This window comes from Scylla paramamosain, chromosome 37 (assembly GCF_035594125.1).
Source record: "Scylla paramamosain isolate STU-SP2022 chromosome 37, ASM3559412v1, whole genome shotgun sequence".
NCBI lineage: Eukaryota > Metazoa > Arthropoda > Malacostraca > Decapoda > Portunidae > Scylla > Scylla paramamosain.
This window is the reverse complement of record NC_087187.1, coordinates 5,762,474-5,779,985: the sequence shown is the minus strand read 5'-3', so window position 1 is coordinate 5,779,985 and position 17,512 is coordinate 5,762,474. Positions and strand designations below refer to the sequence as shown.

General features: G+C 41.7%; 2 protein-coding genes across 3 annotated transcripts; one reads left to right on the top strand and one right to left on the bottom strand.

Moving 5' to 3' along the window:
* The first annotated feature begins 229 nt into the window (after window positions 1-229).
* Window positions 230-3,582, top strand: LOC135091563 (mitochondrial import inner membrane translocase subunit Tim16-like). Its single transcript, XM_063989325.1, has 4 exons — window positions 230-539; window positions 1,009-1,093; window positions 1,280-1,488; window positions 1,788-3,582. Exons 1-4 carry the CDS (start codon window positions 537-539, stop codon window positions 1,887-1,889), a joined length of 399 nt encoding a protein of 132 aa, XP_063845395.1. The 5' UTR covers window positions 230-536; the 3' UTR covers window positions 1,890-3,582.
* LOC135091558 (RUN domain-containing protein 1-like) lies at window positions 2,389-16,928 on the bottom strand. 2 transcript variants are annotated; one of them, XM_063989306.1, is made up of 14 exons: window positions 16,771-16,928; window positions 14,123-14,808; window positions 13,604-13,736; window positions 12,798-12,926; window positions 12,135-12,315; window positions 11,422-11,516; window positions 10,112-10,202; window positions 9,547-9,698; window positions 8,990-9,126; window positions 8,489-8,705; window positions 8,001-8,162; window positions 7,008-7,153; window positions 6,446-6,540; window positions 2,389-5,833 (listed from the first exon to the last, which is right to left on the bottom strand). In XM_063989306.1, exons 2-14 carry the CDS (start codon window positions 14,305-14,307, stop codon window positions 5,727-5,729), a joined length of 1,830 nt encoding a protein of 609 aa, XP_063845376.1. In that variant the 5' UTR covers window positions 14,308-14,808; window positions 16,771-16,928; the 3' UTR covers window positions 2,389-5,726. The 2 variants fall into 2 exon arrangements, with proteins under 2 accessions (XP_063845376.1, XP_063845377.1); XM_063989307.1 differs by lacking the exon at window positions 16,771-16,928 and adding an exon at window positions 16,494-16,639.
* Window positions 16,929-17,512: the final 584 nt, after the last annotated feature.

Here is a 17,512-nt window from a genome sequence, read left to right as displayed (position 1 = left end):
ATTTACCCAAAAATTACAAAGAGGGTAACTCTATCTATAAGGTGTGGTAATGTTACCAGATAGGGCATATGAATATTGTAAATGGTTTTACATACTACCCCAATTTTGAGTAAACTTTTTGCCATACTCTTTAGGGACTGGAATAATCAGAAGGATTTTTCTTCATTTTTTTCTTATTTAGGCTAGTATTCCTCATACATAAAAGATAAATTAAAACTGGATTTCAGTCTGGGTTAAAACAGGAGCAGAGAAGGTCTTGGTCTGGGTTGCCCTACCTCAACAAGATCAACAACAACATTGCATCGCAGCCCTCAAAACATCAAGACCAAGACATCAGCACAAACTGAGGGGGGGAAACGACGACCAGGGATAAGTAGGGGGGAGAGAAGGACCTGTGTGAAACTAAATTAAGTACAGGAGTGGCGATGATATAGAGGCAGACATCTCTACAGCGTGGCCGGCAAGGAGCAGCTGATCGAGTGTTGCGTCACGCGGGGCTCTCATCTGGCCTGTCAGCTGGACTCATTCACACTGCAATGGTAAGGCACCGGAAGCAGTTTCTAATTTCTGCCCCGTATTATGACCAGCTCCTTGTGTTGGAATGGGTGGGATTATTATGTAAGATGAAGGCACTCCATACATTTACTTTATTTTTTCCCGTTTTACTGTTTTCATTGCTCACTCTAGTTTATATATCTTATTTGCGATCTCTGAATGCATAGAGCCAAGAGTTATAGGGTAGGTGTGTGTGTGTGTGTGTGTGTGTAATAAACAGATATTTCCACCATCCTATGACTTGAACTCTTTCAATGAAAAAGAGAGGTTTCAAGACACTTATCCTGTAATTTTTTACTAGTTTTCAACTCTCTTCGGGGACCAGCACTTCAGTGGGCAGTTTTTCAGTTTTGTTGCCCTTAGTCAGTACCCCTTCTACATAAAAAAAAAAAGAAAAAAGGATTTGAAGTAATCTTATCCTAAAGTGTGTAACCATCATGTGTTGTGTTGCAGGCCAAACACTTAGCTCAGGTGGTGATTGCCGGCATGCAGGTGGTTGGCCGTGCCTTCGCCAAAGCCTTGAAGCAGGAGATAGCAGGTGAGTCTGCCTGCCAGCTCACCTCTTAGCCTCTGTGTGATTTCTGTTGTAATTCAGTCTTGTTAATGTTATTAAAAATGTAAAAGACAGATCCCTCGTACAACTCTAGAGCACATTTACACACTTCTGTTACCTGATTTACCTATGCTACAAAGTGTTAAAAGTGAAAGTGGTACTCTTCTGCAGCAAGCCAGCAGGCAGCACAGAGGGCAGGGGGCGGGGCAGCTGGGGCACGGCATTCAGCAGCCAATCAGAAGCTGGGCATGACACTAGAGGAGGCCAAGCAAATCCTGAACATAGAGGAACTGAACGAGGAGAAGATCCAGAAGAATTATGAGTATTTGTTCAACATCAATGACAAGAGTAAGGGAGGATCTTTCTACGTCCAGAGCAAGGTGGGTGCACTGTCTTGGCCTTGAGTAACCTGGCACACTTATTCCCTCAGCATTAATTGTTTTCCCTCATTATTAACTCTTATGATTGGTTGAGAATCACTGTTATCAGATTATGTAAGATTATCAGATTATGTTTGCAGATCAAGTGATTGTGATAGACTCAAGTTATTTTAAAGAGAATGGAAAGAAAAATAAAGTTCTTGTATGATTAGTTTTTGGTATAGTAATGACTCTCTTCAAGCATGGCTTTAGTGCTGTGGCAATGATGACCTTTCTTCTTCCTTTCCCGTTTGCTGCAGGTGTTTCGTGCTAAGGAGCGGCTGGACAAAGAGCTGGAGGATGTTGTGGCAGCCAAACAAAAGCAGCAGCATCAGGAGGCCACTCAGGACAGCAAAACCTGAGGCTGGCCATCACCCACACTGCCTCACCCATTGTGATACTGACCTCAGCATCAGCCCGGCCAGGGGAGCCAAGCCAATGAGCTGAGATACACCCATGCAGGAAAAAAAATAATTAGGCCTTTCAACCCAAAAATAAATACTAACTTAAAATGACAGTTCAGGTTCCTCTTGCCATTCACCTAAGTAAATACACCCAGTGACTGAATTGGCCACTTGATGATGCAGATAAAGTTCAAATTCACAGTTAATTAGTAAATAATTAAATAAAATAGAATTCATCCTCCTAGGAATAGAACTGTTAGGGTTCATGTTGTATAAAGTTGCTAGGAAACATTTCTGAGGAGAGTGAGGACCGAGGAGATTGTCTGTAGCGACGAGAACTTGTCATGTATCACACTACACTACCTCCTGTGCTGGTGTTTGTAAATAAGAATTCCTTTGTTAACAGTGTTTCTCTTTCTCTCTCTCAAGCAAAGTCAGTCTTCATAAACAACTCCAGTAATCTTGCATTAGTCTACTGTATATTTTATACACAAATGTATACAAGAAATGGGCTGATGACAGAAGTCACATTGGCTGCATAACTTTACACTCGCGTCACACAAATGTATCTGCCAGACAGTGAAATACAGTGTTACTTCAGTGTCAAGTACATGAGATACCAAGAAGTCTATACTGGCTTTGATCCTCCCTTGGTTATAGTGGAAGTGTACAGTGTGTAGTACAGAGAGACCTCTCAAGTGTGCACTGCTATCTGCTAGAGAGAGACCATTAACTCTTCAGGAGCTCTCCCTCTCTCTGTCACCCTCTAACTATACAAATATGATACTTGAAAAGGTTTCCTAACGTAATAGTTGGTGGCATAACACATCTTAATGAAAGCCATATACATGTAAATCTTTTGTATCTACTGTTCTTTTGCCTTTCCAACAATTCTAATGGTACAGATCTTTCTTAAACAACCTGACTCAACCTGCTAATACTTTGCTCAGTTTTGTACTTTGAAGTTAATTATGAACTGTAAATACAAGACTAAAAGACAATAAAATACTGAAGAAATTGAAATCTTCAGCCACAACTGTCCAGTACTTTCAGTGCCAAAATAAACGTTTCTATTTCAAGTACATCTCAACATGACAAGGAGCAGCAGCTGAGAAAACATGCAACTGAAATAATGCAAATATTTATATGGCACTAAAATGTCCCAATCTGTTAAGTTATTTTCCAATTCAAGAGCAGACAATGCACAATGGTGTGAAGTTGACTTATAGTGAACAAACTGAGAATAAGACAAATTTTCCAAGTGGTAGAAACTGTAAACTTACTGAAAGGGTCTGCAAGTGATGATCTCAAGACAATAATTAACACCCCACCAAAAAAAAAATCACATAAAACACATGAATAGTCACTGCACTAAATGACACTGATTATAATGACAGTGAAAGATCCCATATTTCAGATGACAACCTTCCCCTCACAGCAGACCAAACACCAGCATTTAGTTGTTAGTCTTGGTTTGGTAATGTACATATCAAGAAAAGTGGATAATCTTTCCCTATTAATTGTACACACTTAGCGGATCTCTCTGTATTACACTATCTACTGGTAAAACTCTCTCTCTCTCTCTCTCTCTCTCTCTCTCTCTCTCTCTCTCTCTCTCTCTCTCTCTCTCTCTCTCTCTCTCTAACACAAATGTTAAACAAATCTAAACTTACAGGTCACCATCAAATGTAATAAAATGCACACAGGAACACAGAGTACTCTAAGTCTCACCTGGAAACTGACAGCCTCTCTCCTGTGTGTGGCAGGTACCAATAGGTAGTGGCAGAACACCCAGGAAGTGGTTATGTAAAATGGTGCACAGGTTTGGGTTATTGGTATCAGCAGGAGTGTGGCTGATAGTTTTGTGATGTGTAGGAGAGAGAAATGACCAGTATATGCTTGCTCTCTCTCTCTCTCTCTCTGTTCACTGCAAGAACATTTTGACACAAGTGACAGTGAGGACACCTTAACTTCACCTGGATTTCCTGCTAGGTGAGTGGCACCATGCCATCCCCTGGAAATAGTGTAACCTTGTGACCAAGTCTATGAGGAGAGGAGGTGACAGCTGGGTGGCATGAGACATCAGATTTATGGTGGATGAGTGGCTCTTCAGGAAAGTCTAATACAGTCCATGCAATGTTGGATCAGTTCCTGGTGCTAATGGACAAGGATTTCATAGACAAACTGAAGGACACAGTGACAACTGCAACTAGAGCAGGCCAGAAGTGCCACTGAAGCCTAGCAGATTAGTGTGGAGGGTCGTTCACACCAGCTTACCCAAGAAGGTTCCCATGCCAGCCATCTGTCATTTCATCACACACAGCTTGGCCACAAAGTTAGGGTGCTGCCTCAGTATCACTCACCTCATATTCAAATGTCTTTCTTGCAGTGTACAGAACATAAGGTACATAATTTCTTTTCACATTGTCTAATAAACAGATAAATAAATTAATTAATAAATACACACCCATCTGTCAATTTCAACATTCTTTCCTCACTTTCCTTCAAAATTTTCCATATACTCAGTTAAAACACATGTACCTTCCACAGGGCCAAATCCAGATCAGCATATCAGATGCCTGCTCCTAGGAGCTCCCCCATGGGGATGCCCATGATACAGTACTAGGGGGCAGCAGCCAAATATCTTGGAGGACAGCTGGGAGATATTGGGATGACTGTGACCACAGCAAGCTCAGGCATTAAGAACAAGTGCTATGGTCATATCAGCAACAACCTGCTCAATGGCCCATCAGAGTGAGACATCTCAGTACCACAGCACTTAAGTCAACAGTTCATGGCTACCCACACCCAGGCCCACCATGATCAGAAAGTCATGGATTCCTCCATCACTCACAACAAGTCTCGTTGGTGCCCACACAACTATGGGATTGATGACAAGTGGAAACATAATGGAGGCACACAACACCCATGATTACAGCATAGTGAGGAATTAAGAAGAGGTGTGAGAAGACAAATAAGGATAGAAAAGCATATATCCAGAGCAGCAGTGGAACCGTTACAAGAGCTTACTTTAGAAAGTACATACAAAGGCCATAGACAAGATTACCTCACTGGACTTATCCACTGCAGAGCTAAGCTTGGTGCCAATCACTACTCATCCACAGCTGCCTCTTAAAGAACCAAATTAAACCTGCACCTTCAATGTCAACAGGCTTCCTTATATTTTCTGTTGCTCTCAGAAAGTTGTGTCACTCAACACCTGTATGCATGCCATCTGGATGTGGCTCTGCTCCTTTACTAAACACTCTCAGTCCTGCACTCACTACATACAGGCACTTGTTCCTTGCAATTTCCTTTCACACAACACACCTAAATTAGTACATTAGTACCTTTGCTAACTCTTACCATTCAAACTCTCAGCAACAATGTATGATGATGTATTATGTTGTATTTGGTTATTATGTCATCTATGTTTCCAACTTTCAGTGTATTACTGTTTTTTTTGTTTTTTTTTTGGTGTGTGTGTGTGTGTATGTGTGTGTGTGTGTGTGTGTGTTAAGCCATTAACAACCTCTCCCTTACACAATAATGGTATTTGTTACATCTCTTATGGCACATCTATGCATATTGGCAAACTGACAAGATATGTTCTCCATGTAGTGGTTCTATATAGTACTTGTCTACCTCCTTTCACCATCACACACTCATCACAATCACTTCCTAGTCCACAAACATGCAGTGAAGCAGAATGACAAGATATGTTTCCATGAGGATGAATTGAATAATACTGTCCCTTCGTTCTGTCCCTTCCACTGCAGCTGCCGGGGGGACGCCTCAGAAAGCGTCCCTCATGTTCTGGAATGGACGGACAGCCAAGTCAACAGGCAGGCGGAAGTTGTGGGATGTGAGTCGATCCAGAGAGCGGAGAGCGTCCTCGAACCCTGGAAGTTGTTTGGATGAGAGAGAGAGAGAGAGAGAGAGAGAGAGAGAGAGAGAGAGAGAGAGAGAGAGAGAGAGAGAGAGAGAGAGAGAGAGAGAGAGAGAGAGAGAGAGAGAGAGAGAGAGAGAGAGAGAGAGAATTCTGTAACTTTTTTTTCTTATTCCTTCTCATTTCACCCTTCCTTTCTCTCTCAGTGATTTGCCTCTCTTCCACTTAACCACTCCACCACTTAACAACACTTCCACTGTTGATCTCTCAGCTAAATTCCTCTCTACTGGCAATGCATAATCATGAATCAGAGTCAATAACCAGAAAACATAAATGTCTTATAATATATACCAAGCAGCATTATTATTTTTTTGCCAAGTTTCTCACTATGTTCATGTAGCTCACTAGTTGAGGCATGTTTGAGCAGCATGTATACACGGAGCACCAGTCAAGAGCGAAAAAAAGGCCCATTGAGTGTGCCAGTCCCAAAATAAAAGTCAAAAGAATCATCCAAAATTGGAGGATGTAGCTTGAAGCACCATCACCACCATCACCACTATTGCTATCACTACTACTACTACTGCTACTGCTGCCAATAGTACCACCACTACACACCACCACACACCTGTCAGACTGGCATAGCTCCACGGCTGGTAGAACTGTTCCATCAGTGCCTGCGTGCGGAATATTAGCCGCAGCCACACTACCAGCTTCTTCTGGCTGCAGGGAGATCACAACAATTACACACACTAACAGTATCATGGGATGGTGGGACAAGGAACAAAGGGCTTTTGGAATGACAAGAAGGCTTCACAATTTCCTCATTATAAAGAATTAAGATATCAGTCATGAATAAACTCCAACATCCATTGCTCATGATACTAAGTAAGCTATTATAACAAGTGAAAAGTGTACACAGACCAGTATGTTTATCATAGAAATAAGTGAGCCAGTAAAACAGTACATGACAGCAAAACTCCACAGGAAGGATCCTCTGTCTGTTTCCTCCTCTTTTCATCTTTTATGATACACTGAATATGACAACTGTATTCTTGCAACCCAGTCCCAGTGTGTGGCCACCCATCCCACCCACTACATGAGGTATGTGTTGTGATAATGAGCTTATAAGATGAAGACCAAAACCCTTATACCTAGATTAGTAGAAGAGGAGTGCTACACATGCTTACTTTAGAGCAGACGATACAAAGGCCTTGAGATGTGAGTCAAAGGATCTCTTGAGGGGAGTGTGAGTGGAGATGATGGAGCCAATGACACCAAGTAGAGACTGTTTGTTGGTCACTGCACTACCACCAGTGATCTCCAGGTTGAAGCTCTGTGGAGATGCAGGAGGGATTGTTATTAACACACACACACACACACACACACACACAAGACTAATGACAGAATAAAGAGCAGCAAACAAAATAGGTCCCAGGTCTTGGAATTTTAAAGTGTAAGGAAAGGTCAGAGAAGTTTTAGCTACCCATGCTGCAGGAAAGGTAAGAAAAAAGGAGATATGATAATGCTGTAAAAATGTTTAAAGGAAAAAAAAAACATCTGATGAAGAACTGTGACAGCCAGGAAACTAAACATTAAGAAGACCAGCTACCAAGAGAAAAAATATAAAGTGCAAAAATACAGTTTCCAAAATAGGAAAACAAATCACTGGAATGCATTACCAGGCAAACAGAGACAAATTTAAAGAAAACATGATAATCTGATATTAAAAAGATGGGACATTATGAACTTAAAAACATAAAATACAAACAAAATATTAAGATGTACAAAAATACGGTTTCCTAAATACAGTAATAGATCAATGGAAGCATTTATATCAGGCAAAGTGGTGAGTACAAACAAAAATCCATTGATTTCCCCATAAAACAAGATAACTAGTATAAAAAAGATGGGACATTATGAACTTAACAACATAAAAATACAAACAGACACACACACACACACACACACACACACACACACACACACAATTATACTAGTTTTTGATAATCCTTTTTTTCTTGTTTAGGGACTGACACTCTACAGGCCTTATTTATTTTTTTTTTTCTAACCTTTTGTTGCCATTAGCCAATGCTCATCTTCCATAAAACACACACACACACACACACACACACACACACACACACACACACACACACACACACACACACACACACACACACCTGGCTGAGTCTCCTGGCAGGTGTGCGGTTATACTGGTGTCCCTTCTTGAGGTGGTAATACTGCAGGATGAGGTCCCAGGCATGCATCAGCTTGGAGGGACGGTGGGAGGGAGGGTGGGGCAGACAGCTCAGGAAGGGAACTAACGACTGGCTTTGTCCCACCTACAGAGAGAAAGAAAGAGAGAATGTTTGTGAAAGATTTCCAGTAAGTCAGCCTATATCAAAATCACACTTTTTCCTTTTTTGCACGTATGTGGGCAAATCTATATGGAAATGAGATCACACCAACACTGCTAAGGTCCTGTATACTACATGAAGGATTTTGATTTGGCATTTGGGAACCATCACTCTGAGTTGATTCCCTTTCTACCCTCGGATTGTGACCAGGACCCTCAGCCCCAAAGTGCACGTGGTCCCACTATACCATGGCAACTCCTATAATAATAACAATAACAAATAAAAACAACGACAGCAGCACACAAGCATACTGGCATCAGTCCGTGCTGCATCAGGTCCCTCAGTGCCGGCGTCAGGTGCTTCCTCACAGCCATGGTCACCTCCGCCCGTGCCCCGAGTCCTGAATTCCCCTCCTCACCCTCCACCTCTGCCTCTGAGTCACTCGTCTGGTCGCTGTCCCCACTCGGGTCTGGGCGGATTGACTCCTCCACCTGCACTACTGCCAACTCCAAAGCAGCACGGATGTCCCTGAGTGGATGAATGGGTGGATGAGTGAATGTATCTATCCATCCACTGCATATCTTACTAACCTGTCTATCTCTCTATCTATTTGAATACAAAATAAAATAGTGTTAGAATATCCATAAAAACATAGGAACACAAGAAAATAAGAGAGGCTGCAAAAAGCTGTCAAGCATAGAAGTGCCAGCCCCTGTAAATAAATCAGGGACTGGGTTAATACTTATGCTCTCTCTCTCTCTCTCTCTCTCTCTCTCTCTCTCTCTCTCTCTCTCTCTCTCTCTCTCTCTCACCCATAATGGCTGCCCTGGGGCGTCTTCTTTAATGTGTTGCGTCGGAATTTGGCATGTCTGTTCTCACCACAGCCGAAGGACAGCATGTTGAGGAGGGTTGTGGCACGCTCCACCACACTGGCTGTCTCCCGCCGCAGCTGTGAGAAAGAAAGAGAGTAAATGAAGGAAAGCTTACCATTTTATGTCAGTTTTAAGTATTATTATTAAATGGCCAGTATTATCACATTATTACAATAATTATCAATTACTTTTATTGTTATTATTATTATTATGAATGTGTGTGTGTATGTGTGTTGATGGTTCATACTCTCTAAGTACATCTTTTTTTCTGGTAATCTCATTAAGATATAAGTAGGACAGATAGATAGATTACATTGTCATTACTGTTACTATCAACATTATCACCAAGGTCTGACAGGGCTAAGAGTGTGATTGATATGTGTATGAGTGTGTGGTGCTTTGTTTGAGCCATCTTGTGTATGACTGGCAATGTAGTATATAGATAGGTGGAGATGGAGCATTATTATCGTAGTATCACCCATGTACCCTCTTATTACCTGCTCAGCTTCAGACTTATGTTGTTCTTTCCTCTGTTCTGCTTTGGATCGCTTCTCCTGATTGCGTGTGTCCCCACCATTCACTGCTGCTTTTGGGGGGCTTGTCATGGGCCGTGGAGGAAGCCGCGCTCCTCTCACGCCCCCTCCCTCCCCTGGGGTGGAAATGTTAGTGGTGAATGTGGTGATGGAGTGAAAGGAACTAATGTGATGATGAATAATGAATTAGTGAATGAGAAGATTGAGGGTGAGTATCTGAGTGTGGTGTTCGCATTTTCATTCATTTATCTCTCTCTCTCTCTCTCTCTCTCTCTCTCTCTCTCTCTCTCTCTCTCTCTCTCTCTCTCTCTCTCTCTCTCTCTCTCTCTCTCTCTCTCTCAGTTTATTATTCAGTGTTCTCTGGTTTCACTCCCTATTACAATATTCCTTATGACTTCTTTGTTAAAGTACCAAATTCAGTTAGTCAACCATTCTCTCTCTCTCTCTCTCTCTCTCTCTCTCTCTCTCTCTCTCTCTCTCTCTCTCTCTCTCTCTCTCTCTCTCTCTCTCTCTCTCTCATTCCACTTACCCTGCAGGAAATCTATGAACCTCTCCAAGTCTGAAATTTGTGTCTGCAGTTGAGCAACCAATTGTTCTTTCATCTTGAGTGGGTTGATGAGCTGAGAGTTGGAAAGATGAGAGAGAGAGAGAGAGAGAGAGAGAGAGAGAGAGAGAGAGAGAGAGAGAGAGAGAGAGAGAGAGAGAGAGAGAGAGAGAGAGAGAGAGAGAGAGAGAGAGAGAGAGAGAGAGAGAGAGAGAGAGAGAGAGAGAGAATTATTAGTATTGCCATTAGTCAACCACAAGCATGACCATCTTTCTAATGTTAGTATTCCAAAGCAAGACATGACAGCTAATGAGTTAGTATTGTAAGTTGCTACAGATACCATCACCATCACCGCCATCACTACGACCACCACTACTTCACTGTGGCGGCCCCCAAATATTGTTGTCATGCACCACCAGTCTCCTTCAGAACACCACAGCAATACTGAGAAATTTATGTGAATATGGGGTAACCTTTGATGTGATTATGGGACAAACTTTGATCTGAAGGTGGGGTAAACTTTTAGCTACAAAAAGTGCCCTGGCTGAGGATTTGTAAGGTCAAACTTTGTAAACCTGGTGCATGGTTCATTTTTATAAGTTTGTCTATGAAATAAAGACAACTGTATCACACACCAGGTTTGGTATTTGACCCTACAGACTGAATGCTGACATGGAGGTGTACAGTACTGCACCTCATTGTCATATCCATAAAGACCATCTGATCCTAATATACTTTCTAGGGTGCTTGTACCTCCACCCATCCAGTCAGTAACAGCTCATGTCACTAAGTCTCTCATATAGATGTACCAGAAGAGCATGCTGAAGGAAGCTGTACAAGTGTATATTACTGACAACATTCTTATAGTGAGGCAACAGAGGCCTTACTCTTAAAACACTTTAAACTCTCATCAGGACCATTTTCAAAAGCCAGAAAGATAGTCAGGTTCTCACAAGTATCTTTTTTCCAATATCAGTGCAGAATCCTTGTTAGACTATTAGTAGGATCAAAAAACATCCTTGAAAACCTCAAAAGCTTCCACTAGAACCTCTAAAAAGTAGAGGAGATAAGATGCCAAAACAAGTGATATTGCAGACCAGTGTTTCTCTGTGCTGTCTTGAACAAATGTCCATCATGATTAAAGAAGCTGGGCATTTTACCAAGACACTAATGTTGTGATGTCTCCCACCATGCCACATTCTCCTTGACATGCTGTTAAGTCCACATGAATGGTGTAAGCTGCTATTAACATTACTACTACTACTGTTACTTTCACCCACCACACAAGTCCTCACCTCTCTCACGTTGCGATCCACCTGCTGCCTCAAGTCTTCCAGTGTAAGTTTGTCCATTTCATCAACGTTCAGGTTCAGACGGTCCTTCAGTTGTTCTGTAAAGTTTTGTTGCTGTGTTGGTACTTCAAGCACTATTTTCAAAGGCCACAATGATAAATCTGGATCTCACAGTTTTTTTTCTATCAAAGGTACAGAATTCTTTTTATCTATCACTATAATCATGAAAACATCCTTGAAAATCTCAATACCTTCCATGAACCAGTGACAGTAACACTAGAATCCTGAAAGCACTATTGAAAACATAATATCTTCCACTAGAACCCATTAAAGTATCATTAAAATCACAAAAAACACCCTTGAATATTCCAAAACTTCTAGAGCCTATTAAACTATCACTAGTCACAATAATGCCCTTGAAAACACAAAAAAATGCATTAAAGCCTCCTAAATTACCACAAGAAAAAAAATTAAAAACCCCAAGAACATACACTAAAGTCCATCACACTATTACAACCATCATCAAAACACCCTTGACAACACCAATCACCTCAACAAGAACGTGTGAAAAGAGAGGAGTAGCAGTAGTAGTAACAATACAGACCACACTCACATTCACTTCACCACCAAGCTGCTCCAAACAGTACAACCACCACCACACCACACTAGAACATCACACTCCACACTCCCTAACCAGTCCCTCAACAAACACTGACCTATGATGACCCTTTGCCGCTCCATGACTTGTGCCTGGGGTGGGCCGCCCTCGCCAGTCTCATACACATAGAGTTCAAGGTCATCAAGTTGCTGCTTCAGTTGTGAGATGAGCTCCTTTTGTTTATCCATCGTGCTCATGGTGTCGTTCTGCTCCCCGTCCCCTTCGGAGCCTTCCTTTCCCTGTGTGTGGCAGGCAAGGTAAGTACACTGAGACTGTATATGTGTAGCAAGAGTGGGTGGGGGTTGTCATCTGGCAACTTATAGTGCTTGCGCTCGTCCCACTCTGCCTTCTCCGTTATGTCTAATAATAAAAAAATAGTAGTAGTAGTAGTAGTAGTAGTAGTAGTAGTAGTAGTAGTAGTAGTAGTAGTAGTAAAATCAACAACAAAAGTAATAGTAGTAATATTATCAATAACAGCAGCAACATAAGTACTCATAGTTATGGAAATAGTAGTAGTAGTAGTAGTAGTAGTAGTAGTAGTAGTAGTAGTAGTAGTAATGGTGGTGGTGGTAGTGGAAGTAGCAGTGGAAGAGTAGTAGTAGTAGTAGTAGTAGTAGTAGTAGTAGTAGTAGTAGTAGTAGTAGTAGTAGTAGTAGTAGTAGTGACAGAAGTAGCAGCAACAACAGCAATAACAGTAGACCAGCACACCACAGCAACTCACCGGCAGGCAGACAGCAGTGGGGGCCCTCATGTCAGGAATCCCTCGGTTGGCAAACTCTTCAAGCTGAGAGAGCAGTTCCTCTTTCTGCTCAGGTGAGGCATGTACAATCTGCTTCAGCCGGAACTGTACCTGTGTGGGGACGGCAGGTGAGAGAGAGAGAGAGAGAGAGAGAGAGAGAGAGAGAGAGAGAGAGAGAGAGAGAGAGAGAGAGAGAGAGAGAGAGAGAGAGAGAGAGAGAGAGAGAGAGAGAGAGAGAGAGAGAGAGAGAGAGAGAGAGAGAGAGAGAGAGAGAGAGAGAGAGAGAGAGAGAGAGAGAGAGAGAGAGAGAGAGAGAGAGAGAGAGAGAGAGAGAGAGAGAGAGAGAGAGAGAGAGAGAGAGAGAGCAATCATAACAAGAAAGGAAAGAAAATGGAGGAAAAATAATGGAAAGAAAAATCAAATAGAAGACAAAATATTAAGGAGACAGATGGACAGACGGATATGAAAAGAGAGAAACAGAGATAACAATATGAAAAGCAAGAAATATAGAAAACAAAGAAAAACAGTAAAGAAATCAAACAGGCTAGGAGATAAAAAGAATATATTATTTGAAATCCCCTGTCATCATTTATAGTACCCCAGAAAAAGAAGACAAGAATAAAAAAACAAAAAAAGGGAAGACAGGAAAACAAGAGACAAAAATAATAAGAGATAAATTTCCTGTCTTCCTCCTATTAACACATTACATTGTCACCACCACCCTCAACACCTCTAACCACCACCCATCACTATACCCTCTCACCTTCACTCAGTCACCACCACCTTACCTGGGCGAAGTGAGAAGTGAGAGCCATGAGGGAGTTGCTTAGTTGGTCCTGCTCTTCCTCCAGCTGCCTCAATCGCTCCCTCTCAGCTGCACCAACCCCATCGCCACCCTCACAGCTCCTACCCTGCCTATACCTGAGTGAAGCAGAGGTAAGATTGGGACCCATACACTTAAATGCTCAAATGCAAATCTATTCATATCTAAATCAAATGAGTTAGATAGAAGTTAACATTAACCTTTACAATCTGAGTGGCTCCTTGTTGAATTAGTCTATTTTAACTCTACATCATATGAAATTAGATACATTTAGACTAAAGATTTTGCTAGACACAACACACAGCTCACTGGTTTTTAAGACAGCATCCATGAAGCTTCGTAAAATTGTGTATTCTTAGCTTATAAAATAAGAGTGCAAAACACCATTACTATAAAATAAAACAAATCAGACAAAAATAACTATAAAATATTATCACCATTTCCAAAGAATCAAAACACAACTAAGCAACTTCATCTTCCTCACCAGGAGTCATAGGAGCATCCATCCTCCGCTCGGTCATCCGGGGCACCCAGTGGCGGCCAGCGCTCACCCGTCGGCTGGCCCTCACCATCCCACCAGTCATCCTCCACCTCCACCACCGGCCGACCAATGGCACTCGTCCTCAGCTCTGATTGGCTTCCCGTCACCCTTGTACTTAAGTGCTGCATTGTCTGTGATGGTGTCCTGACCAATCAAGTGATTTCCTAGATCCTTCTGATCAGTCACATTGTTCCCCGGATCCTTCTCACCAATCCCACGGCTGCTCAGCTCCTCATCATCAGTGGTGCGGTTATCTGGACTTTCCTCGTTAGAAAGGTTGCATCCTGTGCCATTACATTCCCAGGTGTCCAGAAAGGCCGTCTCCTTAAAGTCTGCAAAGTTGCCATTTTTTGGTTCAGACCAATCTGGAATTTCTGATTTTTCTGTTGGCCAATCAGTTGGTTCTGTTTGCTCTCCTGGCCAGTCTGACATGTTTGCATCTTTGAGTGATCCATTTACCTCCTTTTCTATGGGTTTTATGGGTTCTACAGGCCTGGAAGACCTCATTATCCCCCTTGGGAAGCCAGAGCACTCAGGGACATCATGGCAGGAGATTGTGATGTCCTCAGGCATGTCATAGCGGCTGTGTGTCTTGATCATGTCCAGCACGAGGTCATCGGCCGCCATGCCTGTCAGGAGAGGATGGTGATCAGTGGTGGTGACTGTGCTGGTCATTATTACTCCTGACTATCATGTACCATAGCTATTCATAATGGGTAATACTAATACATTAATCACTATACTCTGATTTACCAACTCTGAGGGACAGGAACATGCTGACTGGTCTACATATCCCACTGTGTTTTGAAGTGTGTAGTATGCTAACATATCTCTACCAAAACAGTTTCTTACTTACAAGATAATGGATTATTCAACTAGAGACAATGTGGTATCTTACAACTAAAATGATGCCTTTAGTTGGAATACATTTGTAGCACATTTATATAATACAACCTTACTCTGAAACACTTCTGCTCGCACCTCCAGTACAAGGGTGTTTTTATGGTTCTAGTGACAGATTGACAAGGTTTCTACATTATTAACAGGAGAAACACCCTTGAGAACCCATTTATTCATATGTGTGGCCTTCTGAAAATAGTATATGAGCCTAAACACAAATTTTAACAAGGTAGCAACTCCAAGGTGTGTTATGTGCTTCCCTTACACAGCAGTGCACATGAGTAACACTGTTGTTCTGTGAGTGGGTAATTAATACCACATTCACTTGTGTCATCTCAAGGTCAAGTACGGGAGTGTGAGGGAAGCACAGGTGTCCAGGTAGTGAGTGAGGCTCACATCATCACAGGTGGCAGTAGTGTCAGTTGATAAATCATTTTCACTGACATCTGACTGTCCACACAAACCACTCTCACCTCTTACCTTCACCAGCCTCAGCCACATTAACTGTCATTAACTGTCAACTCTTTATTCTCTGATCTTTCTCTCCTGCTAAGTGTATATGTGTAGTTTGGTATAGATTGGGTACAGGATCATAGCTAGTGTTACAATATTACAACAAGAGGCTGGAGAGCATGTGGTTGGAGGTAGTGTAGAAGCCGTAGGTTGAGACAGAGTCGGGTCAGGAAAACTGGGAGCAGGGAGGGGGAATTGTGTATGGCTACCCCCAAAGCCCCATTACTCAAAGGTAACTCATCATTGGGCATAGTGACCCTGGTTAATTAAGGGAGGTAAAAAGTCTACTACCTATTGCCCCCTTGGTGAGTAGAGGTGACATTTATACTAGGATTGTTGTAGTCTTAGCACCCTCAGGCAGTTTGCAACTAGGCTCTCAGGGCAGCCTTGCATCCCATAGCAAGGCTATGGCTCACACCATAGGATAAGGAAGGCATCAGGGTAGGAGGGTGGGGATGGAATAGATGGAAGATGGGTGATGGAAAAGAAAAAATAAATAAAGCGGAGAAGAGGAGACAGGCAAAGCCCTTCACTCCCATGCCCAAGAAACTAAGAGAAACCAATTAGCATGACTTTACAAAGCTCATTGAGAATGTACTATTAATGGTTAATTTTAAATGGCTTATATCTGCCTTCCTCTCTTCCTAACACCCTAAGGCTTTCCCATCACATTACCAAGCTTATGCATCGGGAAAGAAACATAAGAAAATGCTATAAAACAGCACATTTACCATATTTACTTTATTCAGGCATTAACACCATAAAGCTCTCGCATTACCTCCTAAACTTGTGCACTGTAAATGAAATCACAGACAAAAAAAATCAAGTTTACTCCATGAGAAGCGAGAGTATTCAAGCTAAATGCAATATAACATATAAAACCTCACTAATTCTCCCCTACCAGACACTGACAGCTGCGTGGACAGTCACATACACACGTACGCTATCACCTCACCACACGTACACACACGCAAAACACGAATTTGAGTTATAATGAAGCATATGGTAGAGCCACGTTGATGAGTGCGTCTGTGTGTGTGTGTGTGTGTGTGTGGGCGGGACATTATTACTCGACATATCTCCCTTATCTCGTATCTCAGAGCGGGATAATGAATCTGTGGAGAAGGTAAGGCATCTGTTATCGCTTCTGAGCAAAGGTGTGAAGTAGGGAGGCTCACCTGGAGGCTATATGACAAGTAGATAGGCGCCGCTGCCCCAGATGTTATTGACAATTCATGGTGGTCTGCTGGAGTGACAGGTCTAAGCGCCGCGCCGAATATGCTTCTCTTGAGAACAGTTTTGCAAGTTTTTTTTTTTTTTTCCTATTTCCTGGATCATCAAGCATGACTATTAGTGTTCAATCATGCTATCTATAAAAAAAAATAAAACATTTTCAATAATTGCATAACCTGATTTTTTTTTTGGGGGGGGAGAGTGATATAACAAAAAAAATAAGGATTTTTTTTTTCAGTTGTGTTTAAGATTTCTTTTTACTCATTTTTTTTTTTTCCGGATTTGCAAGTAGGGTCATTCAAGTTTAACCTCTTCATCTACAAAATCATACATTCCTCTCATTCTTCAGCATTTCTTTTCTTTCCCTTACATTTTCTTATATGACGAAACGAGAATATTTCCAGCAAATGTGTGTGAGATATTTTTGCCATTTTCACGTTATCCTGAGTGTAAAAGCAAGATTATAAGTGTTTGGTCAAGGGAATTGCAATAAAAACTATTTTGTTTATATTTTTAGCATACAAACAATTTCGCTTTGCTCTCTGCGTGATCAAATAAGTTTTTTTTTTTTTTTTAAGAAACCAGTCTGCTATTCTTTCATGTTTTTTTTTCTTCCTAGTTTAATAACAAGAAAATTAGTGTTTATTCATTGAAGTTATAAAACGAAATATTTATCTCCATTCCGCA

Coding starts and splice junctions, on each gene's coding strand:
- LOC135091563 (XM_063989325.1), top strand. Junction 1,094..1,279: donor CTTGAAGCAGGAGATAGCAG/GTGAGTCTGCCT, acceptor ACTCTTCTGCAG/CAAGCCAGCAGGCAGCACAG. Junction 1,489..1,787: donor CTTTCTACGTCCAGAGCAAG/GTGGGTGCACTG, acceptor CGTTTGCTGCAG/GTGTTTCGTGCTAAGGAGCG.
- LOC135091558 (XM_063989306.1), bottom strand. CDS start 14,307: ATGCAGCACTTAAGTACAAGGGTGACGGGAAGCCAATCAGAGCTGAGG. Junction 12,316..12,797: donor CCACTGCTGTCTGCCTGCCG/GTGAGTTGCTGT, acceptor TGCCACACACAG/GGAAAGGAAGGCTCCGAAGG. Junction 10,203..11,421: donor TGGATCGCAACGTGAGAGAG/GTGAGGACTTGT, acceptor TCCAACTCTCAG/CTCATCAACCCACTCAAGAT.